The 11,679-nt window shown below is 42.1% G+C and overlaps 1 protein-coding gene across 6 annotated transcripts in view; it reads left to right on the top strand.

The window, feature by feature from the left end:
• The window catches only part of MIMS1 (mitochondrial inner membrane scaffold 1), a 202,669-nt gene extending 194,824 nt beyond the window's left edge, over nucleotides 1-7,845 (top strand). For all 6 annotated transcript variants that reach the window (XM_086965565.1, XM_086965560.1, XM_086965563.1 and 3 more), the window contains one exon: nucleotides 7,113-7,845. In XM_086965565.1, coding sequence (XP_086821691.1) covers nucleotides 7,113-7,373 — 261 coding nt within the window. In that variant the 3' untranslated portion in view covers nucleotides 7,374-7,845. The remainder of the gene's footprint in view (nucleotides 1-7,112) is intronic.
• Nucleotides 7,846-11,679: the final 3,834 nt, after the last annotated feature.

Consider the following 11,679-nt stretch of genomic DNA (forward strand, 5'->3'; position numbering starts at 1 on the left):
TCGATTGTAGACTCAGGAAGCAGGCCGCTATTACGGCTGTAGGGCGCCATTTAGTGACATGTGCCCTTACAGACAATAAGATGTCACAATTTTTTTTGCTGCCTGCCAAAGACCTTTTTTGCAGCCCAAAAGGTAAATATTGTGGTTCTCCAATGATATCTCGATTATTTTGCGAATCGCAAAATGTTTGAGGGTCTGAATGAGAAGCCTGTGACTGCTCACTATTGCTTTCACAGAGTCAAGTAGTTTAGGGGTTGTACTTGGCCTAGATTACAGAGCCGTAGAAGAAACTGTACCAGAACGTCAGAGGCAAATAACCCAATCCCCGTGACTGATGCCCAGTAGCTCCTCCCTACACTCAATTTGCTCCTAATGCCCAATTGTGGACGTTTCATCTGTTAAATAACAAATAGTGGCGGATGAACAGAAAACTGTGCCTTAGCATTGTAGCCTACTGACCAAAAAGAACTCCGCTCTTCCTGCACACACCCCAAGAACGAAGTGATATTTTCACTTCACTGACATGTTTGTACATCTTAAAGCCCAGACATGGCTCTTTGGTTACTTTTCAAATTATAATAACACTTGAGAAATATACACATTTTCCAATAATACACTCTTATTCAGAACTTGTTGGATGTGGGCTGTAAATATGTTACCATGTGCTTGCTAGATTGGTGCAACAGTCCGTTATGATGGCTTACAGAATCCTAAATTGGACAAATTTAGAACAAATATTTATTATCTTTCTCAGTTCTTTTAGCTGCCTGAAGCTAAAAGTGGAACCTCCTAGTAGTGTCAAACGGATATAGATCTGTATCATACAAAGCCAGGGCTATCAGCAGCCTAGAGGCTCATGCATCCATTTTTACATGTCTTCCGTTAAATGTATTCCTTTGTTGGATATCCTGGTTGAACATTGATGAGAACCTTTTGTTCTCCTGGTACAGATGACTGGGTAGAAAATGGCTAGAGGAACCAATTTAAACAAGATCTTTGTCCTTACTGATTTTCCAACCGATACAGACTTTTACACTTCAAGTCCGAACAGTTACCAAAAGAAAGCATTGGTCAATAAGCATAAGTTTAATTTCAAGCCATAGTTTGGTTTTCCTCTTTTGCTGTTTCCTCCTACTCCTTCAAAATTTCAGCCTGACTTCCTATAAAAGATGCAAGATGTACCCATTAATATTTAAAAAACCCAGGATCCCTGAAGGTAGAACACTTTTACTTTTCTACCAATGTGCAAAGATCGTTCTAGACCAGTGATGTCGTCTGATCAGAAGATCATACTGTGATTTATCGTCCCGTCATGTGCGCCCAATGTTAAGGATGCCTTATAAGAACTCTTAACACCTTTAATGCTACAGCAATTCATCCATGGTGCTGAACTCCCTTAAATCCCATTGTTCATGACGAGCTCAGCTCGTCATGAGCACACGAGCAGTGTACTGCATGACAAGCTGAGCTCGTCATGAGCATGGAAGGGGTTGAAAGGCATACCAAATTATATTTGAAACAATTTAGTCAGTCTCAGAAAATAAGTATATGGAATTTTACTTCAAGTATGTACTCAAGAAGGCTTGGGGTATCGGACTAGTATGAGAGTATAAACCAGATTCTATTAATGGATATTTTTCTTAAGACCAAATTAGCTCAGATTTTGGGGTCACATGGTGATTGGATAACTGTGGTAGACCTCCAAGATACATAATTCCTGTGCCAATGAAGAACAAACATTACTAGTATCCAAGTTTCAGATATTAACATCCTCAACACGTCCCTTTTTAGCTAGAACTACTCCCTTAGGATTCACAGACTCTTCTATCTGTGATTTTGGCCCATCTTTATTTCCCAGGGATTCATCTTTGCCCAAATTTAGACATTTGACAAGTAAAGTATTACTTTAGCAACCAAAAAACATACATCAATGGTGTACTAAAGAGACCACACTTCACTCAAAATTCCAACAAGTGATGATCCGGTAAACTTCTTTTCCGGTACCCGCCGTTGTTCAGTACCACTGTCCAGCAAAAATAGATTCTAATTACAAATGGAAAGGTGCACCCGGAAATAATGTAGTCCACAGAAATCCCATATATGTTTCCAAATATGGGTTTTATTCTTTCTTTTCTTTGTATCCATAAAATCATTTTTCTCATGCGAAAACATCCAGCCAATGTGTTTCGTTCAAACAGGATTTTGAACTTCATCAGCGCTGTAAGTAATATGCAAAAAACAAGAATAATATTATTCTTACTGGTAGATTGAGACAATACTAGTGTATAAAACAAGGACCCACTGAGGAAAGAACTAACTGTACTCCTAGGTCAGGGATAAATCATAAAGGTACACAACAACCTAGGCAGACAAACTACTTGTCAAAATAGATATTATATGCACAGGGGACCAAATACAAACTGAGGTTAAAAATACGAAATTTATTTGCAAATACATCAGGAATTCATAAAAATCACAACAATAATTTCAATAAAGCAGACCTATAATAAAAATAGTTCAAAGAACTATAAGAAAATACATAGCATGTAAGGCAATCACAATATAAAGAGCACAATTAAAAAACACAATTCCAAGTATATAAAAAGATGTTCGTGGCATAAAAGTAATGACTCTCATTACTTTTATGCCACGAACATCTTTTTATATTATATACTAATAAATTTCGCATTTTTAACCTCATTTTCAATTTGGTCCCCTGTGCATATAATATCTATTTTGACAAGTAGTTTGTCTGCCTAGGTTGTTGTTTACCTTTAAGATTGGGACAATACAACACTATGTACAAGTACATGAAGAGAAACAAAACAAGGAATTTGTTCACTACCATACATAACATGTCAAAACATAATATGAAACAATTATATACCAACACATAAAACATGACTATTTCAAAATGAGTCGGAAATTAAAAAACAAGCATTACAGAACAGCAAACAAACATAAACACATTGCACGTTTGTTATATTGTTAAAAAATTAAATTCAATGGGTCTATAGAGTCGCATGCATAAAGAGGGGGACTCAAACATGCGAAAATAATTTGCTCACTCCCATTATCTAGTACTTAGTTCGCACTGAGTAAAGCAAATTAATGCACTACCAAAGCGTCTTGTGCAAACAATACTTGAATATTTCATAGTGAGTTACTGAGCCCCCTGTCATTGTTATAGTTAATTCCCTACCTATTGTTCTCAGCCACAGAGGGACCACCCACATTGTATCTACTTATCCCTGTATGATGTTTGAATGGAACATACCTCGTATGTATTTGTGTGCTCTATACGCCTAATACGGCTAATTTGTTCTTCTTTATGAAATCCTTCCAAGTATGTTGGATACATGTCTAATATAAGAAACATCTCTCAAAATCACGGATGAGGTCCAGCCAGGCAAACATATTTGTAGTATCTGAAAATATCCTGGGAGGAGTCCCTCCAAAGATGATACCTATGAAAGTTATATGAATATTGCATTGATAAATGACACCTGGAAATAGGTTATCAGTGGCCTGAACATAACATGCTAAATATCAGACGGATTATAAGAGTAAAGAGCAAGATATCTCTATTAGGAAAAACTCCTATACTAGTGTAGAGGGAAAGTCCCCTAATCCAAAGATCCCCATAAGTACAATTAGTCCTTGTGTGCAATGACACACAAAGCGCATAATTCAACATTTATGGTGTACCAGAAAAACTCAAGCTACAATGTGACAAACAAATCGTGAACATGAAACCCTCCGGGCTTCACTTATTCGTATACTATGAGGCCAAACTACTCGAGCTGTGTGAGACCATACGAACACTGTCAATATATAGCGCACCCGATAGAACACATCTCTCAAAACATTCAAATACTCAACCGTAATTAACTGATTTATTTTGTATGGGTCTAAAGATGGAAAACCTGTTAAAGCACAAAATCGCCCACCAGCCAAAAAACCTGTTCATAAGAGAATGACTAGGAAAACGGGCTGGTTCTGACGCGTAAATAAATGCAGGTGAACAAACTTGGGTTGTGAAGCAAAGCCCTCCCTGTTCGAGCAATCCCATGCAAATCAGAGCTGTACACCATATCAAAGACACTACCCCAAAACACTCACTTAGCGCCCAGTATCCCCACTTACCTTGATAAGTATCCTCGACATTTGCCAAGAGAATCTTCTCCTTGTGAAACAATTTCTTTAGTCTGTCATTCCATCAACCATGAAAAGTCTCATCTCAGAAATACTAGTATATAGATTTTTTAATGGGTCCAGCCTTTCTACTTCAGGAGAGGTTAATTCAGTCTGCAGAGAGGATAATTCCTTTAAAGCAGGAAGCAGGTCATTTTTCCAACCGGACTATGATTGTGCTGGTTTTAGAGGCTACTTAGTCCAGCATTTCATACATACAGGTGGTCCCTCTTCAAGACTTCAGGTACCTGTTCTGCAGCTCCATGTTGCAGAGAACTGTACATGGTTGGTCAATCTGCTTTCTACAAAGATTTCAATTCAACTTCCAGCCAAGGGTTATATTATTTTCCTTGGTGAGTGCTTGAATTTAATCCGCTGTAAGAGGTTCTCTTACAAGCCCAGGCTGCTTCTCTTACCATGACAATGCCCCCCCCCCCCCCTTCAGTAGAGATGGGGATCCTACTATGGACTGTGGGACTGTAGGAAAAAGATCTGTAAATGAACCGCTTGAGGCCCCATTGCTCGGTCTGTGATTCTATTGAACAACTGAAGGACAATATCACTGCAGGATGGTCCTGTACTGTGTGTATTCTGGTTATTCAGATTGTGACTGGTCTTTGGATAACTACCTTTTTCTAGTAGAGTACCATCTCTATGCTAATAGAACTGTGGAATTGTGATTCCTCAGCACAATGTGACATGCTTCCTAGAGGGTGATCAGTCAAAATGTTCTGCATGGATGGACCAATGTGCTTTAAAGTTTGTTTCCTTTCAGGGATTGAGACAGAGGTTTTTAGGAGAAGCTCTCATCAAGGATTGGCTGGCAAATCTCCCTATACGTTTTACCTAGTTCACTGCATCCGTCTAAAGTTCCTGATATTGAGCGATGAATGAATTTGGATTGCTCCATTTGCCTCAGGCATTATCCCTTCAAAGACTACATTTCTCGGTTCCAATTGTTTTATATGCAGCAGTGTGGGTCTATTTCCGACCTCTTACTTTCATTGCTGGACTTCAGAGGCATGTACCTTATAACCTAGCATATGCACATTGGTGCTGTATCCAAAAACATAGAGCTATGATGTGTGTGGCCAGCGAAGAATATCCGAAACAGTTTTTAAGTACATTGCTGAAATGATGTCACAGTGCCATGGACATCAGTGATGTTTTGCCTATTAATTTCCTTTTCATCTCTACCTTAAACATTTTTCTTAGCAAGTGAATCATTGATGTGTCAGTCCAATGTTCACCTCCATCTTCAAATGAAGGATGCTACACCTCAGTGGGAATTCATTTTAGCCTTGCTCGTATAAAGGCCATTTTAGTCCATGATCCCATGTGACACAGATTTGCTAACTTCAGACCACTTTTTTGTAACAATCACTTGGCCTGAAGAACAGGAAAGCTTTGGGTTTTCTTGTCTGTAGAACCTTACCCTACAGGGTATGTTTCATACAGCCCCCCTCACCCCTATTTAGCCTGCAAGAGCTTAGGACACCAAGGGCCCGATGTAGGTAAATCTCATTTACCGACTCTAGAATACCGAATTTTACCGATTCAGTATTCTAGATTCGGTAAATGAGATGTAGGTAATAAATCGGTAATTTTTACCGAATCAGTATGATTCGGTAATTACCGAATCGGTATTTACGATTCAGTAATTGCCATTGATTCCTATGGGCCTTGAGGCCCATAGGAATCAATGTCAATTACCGAATCGGTAAATACTGATTCGGTAAAATTACCGATTTGGTAAAATTACCGATTTGTCAAGGGGGACAGGGGGACACTTAGACACCCTGTTACACCCCTTATTCTGGCTTGTGTGCCATGTGACACACATACATGCCCTTAGGTCATGTATGTGTGCCACATGGCACAGGTGTACATGCACAGATGTGCATGTACACAGGAATTCGTTATTTACCATGAAATAGTATTTCATGGTAAATAACGAATTCTGAGGGGCCTGTGACACTGTTTTCAGTGCCACCTACATCTAGATTTACCGAATCGGTAAATTTACCGAATAGGTAAATGTTAGGCCCCCTACATCTCAATCTCCAAATACTAGTCGGTAACGTTACCGACCGGTATTTGGCGACCTACATCTGGCCCCAAATTTGCTACTTCAGCCATTTTATTTGCCTTTGGGATGCAAGAGAAATTTGCGTTCAAGATGAATCTTACACATGTAGCAGAGGGAGGAAGGTGTGGGAGGGAAGCCTTTTAGCAAATCTAGGATGGAGTAGTCGAGTTGTTATTGTGCAAGTTAAATAACAGTAGCAATTCTGTATTTTAAGAGTTGAGAAGATCATTTTCTTTCATTCCAGTTTTCAGAAGTGAGACACTTTTTAGGATAGCTATGTCCTTAGCTATGGAGGTTTTCTTACACAGCTGGGTGGCATGACCATATTAATGGATACTGCCACCTGAGTCTGGTAGAATGAAGCTGCATGGCTCTGTGTAGCCAGGAGGAAGGTCAGCACGAGGCTCGAGCCCCTTGGAGTGCCTTATTTTAGATATTTGGTGTTTTCTTCGGTTTTTACTACAAGCTATGTTAGTTATGAAAGATATGAATTAGTTTAGAACCTTTTTCATGATATCCCATGTGGTGTTTGAAAGTCAAAAACATATAATAAACTATATAAGACGTTTTAAACCATACTTAACAAGGATGTTTACTGAGACCGGTTTAAAGTTGCTTTTTCAGTTACCCTAGTTTTCATTTTGCGATTGTTGTCATCTATTCAGCATGTTTTTCAAGCATTTCCATATTGAGCTATGTTCCGCTCCTGTAATAGAGATAGATGTATTTGCCGAAAAACTATTTTAGCGAAGATGTTCCAATTGTGAGGCTTCTTCTAATGGGAAGTTTCAAACTCGTTCACTAATTGATCTCTCTTCTTTATTTAAAGATTTCAACTCCTGCCAGATATACAGTCACTCTTGGAGGAACATCCATCAGTGTGAAGTACCTTCGAAGGTATGGGTACTTGTCCACGCCACCACCAGTGAAGGAATACATACAGGATAAAATGGAGGAAACAAAAGAACTCTTTACAGGGAAAATGGAAGAGACCAGAGGCATGATCAGTGGGAAAATGGAAGAAACAAAGGATCGGATAACAGAAAAAATCCAAGAAACCAAAGACTCTTTTATGAAGAAAAAAGAGTAGTTATCTTTGCCCTGTTACCAGCCAAACGTTTGCACGTGAGATGTAATTGTTCAAGTTGTTTGAAACTATACAGAGTTACTTCAAAACATGTCCGTTATGCTACTGGATGCCAACCCTCTTGCACCTTTTAATACATTGTTAAAGATCAGAAGCAAAAATTGACTTTTTCAGTGCATCAGGATGCTTCCTCTTCTGTACACTACGTCTCCACAATAGTACTCTCTTCTAGTGATATTATAGATCCCAAATTGATTATCCCTACATAAAACAATTTGATTCAGATCTCAACTGTAATTGTAATCTCTTCACAATTAACTAAACCCAGCTTACAGTTTGGAGACATCAGTAGGTGTGTGTTTTCCGTGTGCGTGCGTGCCACTGTTTGTATTTATGGCATTCCAGTGAAAATAAATGTGGCCTAAAAACATTATTTGGGACAAGTTCACTAATAAACTTTCATTCACACATGTAATAGTTGAGTGTAAAAGTGTCACATTCTCTTTTATTACCATATTGAAGTCTAACATGAGATGTTGCTGCAGAAAAACGTTTGCAATCCCTACAGAGGAAAACAACTGGCCTGTTTAGTGAGATTGTGTTGGACAGGTTTCTTACATTTATTCAAAGGTGCCCTGGTTAAGTGTATTTATAAATCCTACTAATGAAAAGACTGTGATATAAAGTGCCGATCCACATAGTCAGATACTATTTATTACCATAGTTGAGGTAGGAAAGGAGGCATCATGACCCACTCAAAGCTTCGGCTTTCCAAAGTTATAATCCCTCCCCACTCACAACGGTGGCATTAAATTGCTCATTAGACTTTGTACATATGCATATAGTCTACCTTTCTCTCACACATCCATCCGTCCATAGCATGTGTGGCTGTAGATACACATGCTTGGCATATTCCTGCCACTTAGTGTTGTGCTCTGACATTTGCAAGTTGGTTTTCTTCTAACAAAGTTTTTGAGCCACGAAATACAGTGCGGTGACTCCTCTGAATATATGTTACGCATGGGCAACAACTCCATGTTAAATTATATTTCTTCCGCCATTGGGTTTGTACGTGCACTGAGTAGGCTTGGAGTTTTGGTGTGGTCCTCATGTGTTTCTCCATATTTCATTCCCAACGGGTACTATCATCATTGAGAGACATCAGACCCTCACTTCTAGGTTGATATCCAGAGGTGTCAGGAGGCATATACTCTTCTTCATGTGGCATCCTATCTGAGAGTGAACATGAATAATGAAAAGACTGCATTCCAATGCAGTCCTCAATCCCACACTAAGTGCCCAGGGAATGATCACCACTAGTTCTGCAATCTGTGTTTGTTGCCCGACCATGACGATGCAAACTGCCTGACGTGCTTCGCCTTCAAGTCAAAGAAAATACTTCTATGTTAAAGAGATCGTCTGTGGGCAGCAAGATGATATCTTGGGGGCTCCAAACATCTTAGTGGAAGAAGCCACTGCCTTCGGGGTCCATGAGGAGGAGGGGATGGACCATCAGGCCTCACCCTTGCACAAAACACAGCCAATTCGCAGCACAGCAAGTCAGATATTGATCAAGAGGTGGTCCCCAAGCTCGTAGCCATGCCCTCGAATGTGAACTCGGAACCATGGGTGCGTTATAAGAAAAGTACAAGACCACTCCCTATGCTGAGGTAAAGCACCACTCCCAACAGAGTAGGGCTTCAGGCCACTACACATTGCCTGAGATAAAACTGTAGATGGGCCAGCACTCTCCGCTGTTTCTGGTTGACAACGACATAAGTCACCAGCACTCTCCGCTGTTTCCGGTTGACAGCGACATAAGTCAACATATGGTACCAAGCCTGCCACCAAAGTCAACCAGATTTTGACTTCAGTTGTGACACTGAAGGCTTCATTTGCTACAAAACCAACCATGACTACCACTGCTCATTCAATGCAGGGATCCTAATTGGTGCAATTTCTCCCGCTCCATCACCATTCCTTTTGGATTCGTAAGGCATGTTCGCTCCAAAATACCTTTTAATGCCCAAACAGTCCTCAACATCAAAGCCTCAGTTGGTAGCAAAACCTGATTCACCTCTAACAGAATCACACACAAGAACTAATGAAAACTAAATCATGGAGGTCTCTAGAAACCCCATTAGAGTAGGATGCTGAGTTCCCCATACTTAAGTGGCCCCAGCAAGAACTGGACATTAGGCAACAGTGCCTCTCTATTGATCCGCTCACAGGGAATATTTCAACAAAGGGAGTCTCCAGCATCGGACCCTATTCCATGCAGCAATAAAACTGTCTTTCAAGTAAGACAGAAAAGCCTTCTACTAAAAGCACAGGGACACTGCAACCGCCCTATACCGCTGTCACACACTTCGCTACCTCCTGCTCCGCCCACTCCAGCACCGTTGCCCATCAAACTCCCTTCCAAGGTCACCTTATTCCACTTTCCCACAAGGCAGCCCCTTAGATGCAGTTTGATCCTAATGATCATCTAGAAGGAGGTGAACTAACAGAGGATCCATAAGAGGATTATAATGTTCATCCAACTGGTGATCCATGTAGGAAGGTGGATATCTGACTATGGTTACCCCCAACTTTTTGCCTGGTGTTTTGCTGGTTTTTCGACTTAGTTGACCTGGGACCCTGCTATTCAGGGCCCCAGGCCCACTGCTCTCTCTGTAAAATGGATTCCATGTACCTTAGGTACATATCTAATTTGATACTGAGTCACCTTATCAGTCCCTGTACAGTGTACCTTAGGTACCCAGGGCATAGGTGTACCCAGGGCCTACCAGGGGCTGCAGCATGTATTATGCCACCCCTGGCTGGCCATCCAAATCTGACACAACTGGCTGCACGACAGCTGGGGCAAGGAGGTGTAATCACCCTTTGCTTTAGATATAGTATTCCTATATCTAACCCTAAAATGGACACATGTATTCCTATCAGTCACTCCTATGGCAGGCCTTATCAATCCTGAAGGCAGAGTGCTTGGAAATATGTGAGATGGTGCTCTGGCATGAGCTGAGCCCGTCTGCAGCTTGCGGAACCAAGTCCTAATAGCTGTTCCATGATAACGCGTACCATATACTCTTAAGTGCATTCTAATCCTCGCGGTTATTTGCCAACTTTGGTATCGCTTTATCAAAACATGTCGAGTAAGGTGTCATACGAATTGGAATACTAACCCCTCGCCAATTCTGGTGACGGGGTTAGCATTCCACCCTGCTAGAGGGACACGACATGTATGTAACTGTGAACCCCGGTTAAAGTTAACTCGAGCCTCAGCATCACAAAATGGATGCTACCACCACAGACACAAGTCTGACCTCCTGCTGCTGGGAGTCCTTCCAGCGAGGAGAGCTTGGACAAAGGGTTTCCTGTCAGTGGCGGTGCTAGCACCATCCCAGACAGGGTTTTGTGAATCCCAGGTAGGCAGGGCTGAGAGGAAGGTGACTGCAAGTGGCACCCCGGTGCTCACTGTGCATATGCCGGCTTGAACCAGTTCCAGGGGCACACCAGCCCCTGAGCTGGGGAAAGTCCGGACAGGGGAGAGGGGTGTAACCACCCCCCTTCCTGGTCCCACCCATGGGCAGGACCTAGTCGCGTGCCAGCCCCTTTCTTTAGTATAAAGGTAGGAGCGGGCCCCCTTCCCAAATTGGATAATTCTGAATCTTGACTACTTTCCACGAAAGAACTCTTGAACATTTCTGAAGACTCTCCCTTGTGGCTAAGGAGTAGCCACCCTGCACCAGTGGGCACCATCTAAGCGCATGCAGTTTGCTGCAAGTCCATCCTCCGGATCAAGACTGCCCAGCTCGACGAGACCCGGATTCCCTGGCACCTCTGACCTCTACCTACATCATCAGCCCAGCTGAGATTCGTGGGTGTGACGAGACCTGAAGGGACCGGCCATCTTCAAAACTGCACGACGCTTATCCAGCACGACCGCCGAGGGATCCTCGAGTGAGTGCTTTGGGGTTTGAGAAGCCCTAACCCTGAGCAGCTCCAGCACCGAAGTCCAGCCCCCCAGCATCCACGAGATCTGCGTGGGGCCCTTCTGCTCTTTGCTGCTCACCGCGTTGTCCGGCTACTTGCCTGCTGGCTTGTGGCTCTCCTGACGACGAACCACGACAACTACATCGCTGGTCTGGTTGCTCCAGACTGGCCCTTGCTCCCTTCCAAAAGAGGAGCACCCCGGACCCTCCTGGTCCACTCCAGAGGCCATCTTGAGTCCACCGCGTGGGCTTGCCTTTGCCAAGGTTTGTTGCCCCAATCCTGGGTCCAGCATCGCCGACAGCAGACACCTTCG

The sequence above is a fragment of the Lissotriton vulgaris genome, chromosome 4_1 (genome assembly GCF_964263255.1).
Source record: "Lissotriton vulgaris chromosome 4_1, aLisVul1.2, whole genome shotgun sequence".
Classification (NCBI taxonomy): Eukaryota; Metazoa; Chordata; class Amphibia; order Caudata; family Salamandridae; genus Lissotriton; species Lissotriton vulgaris.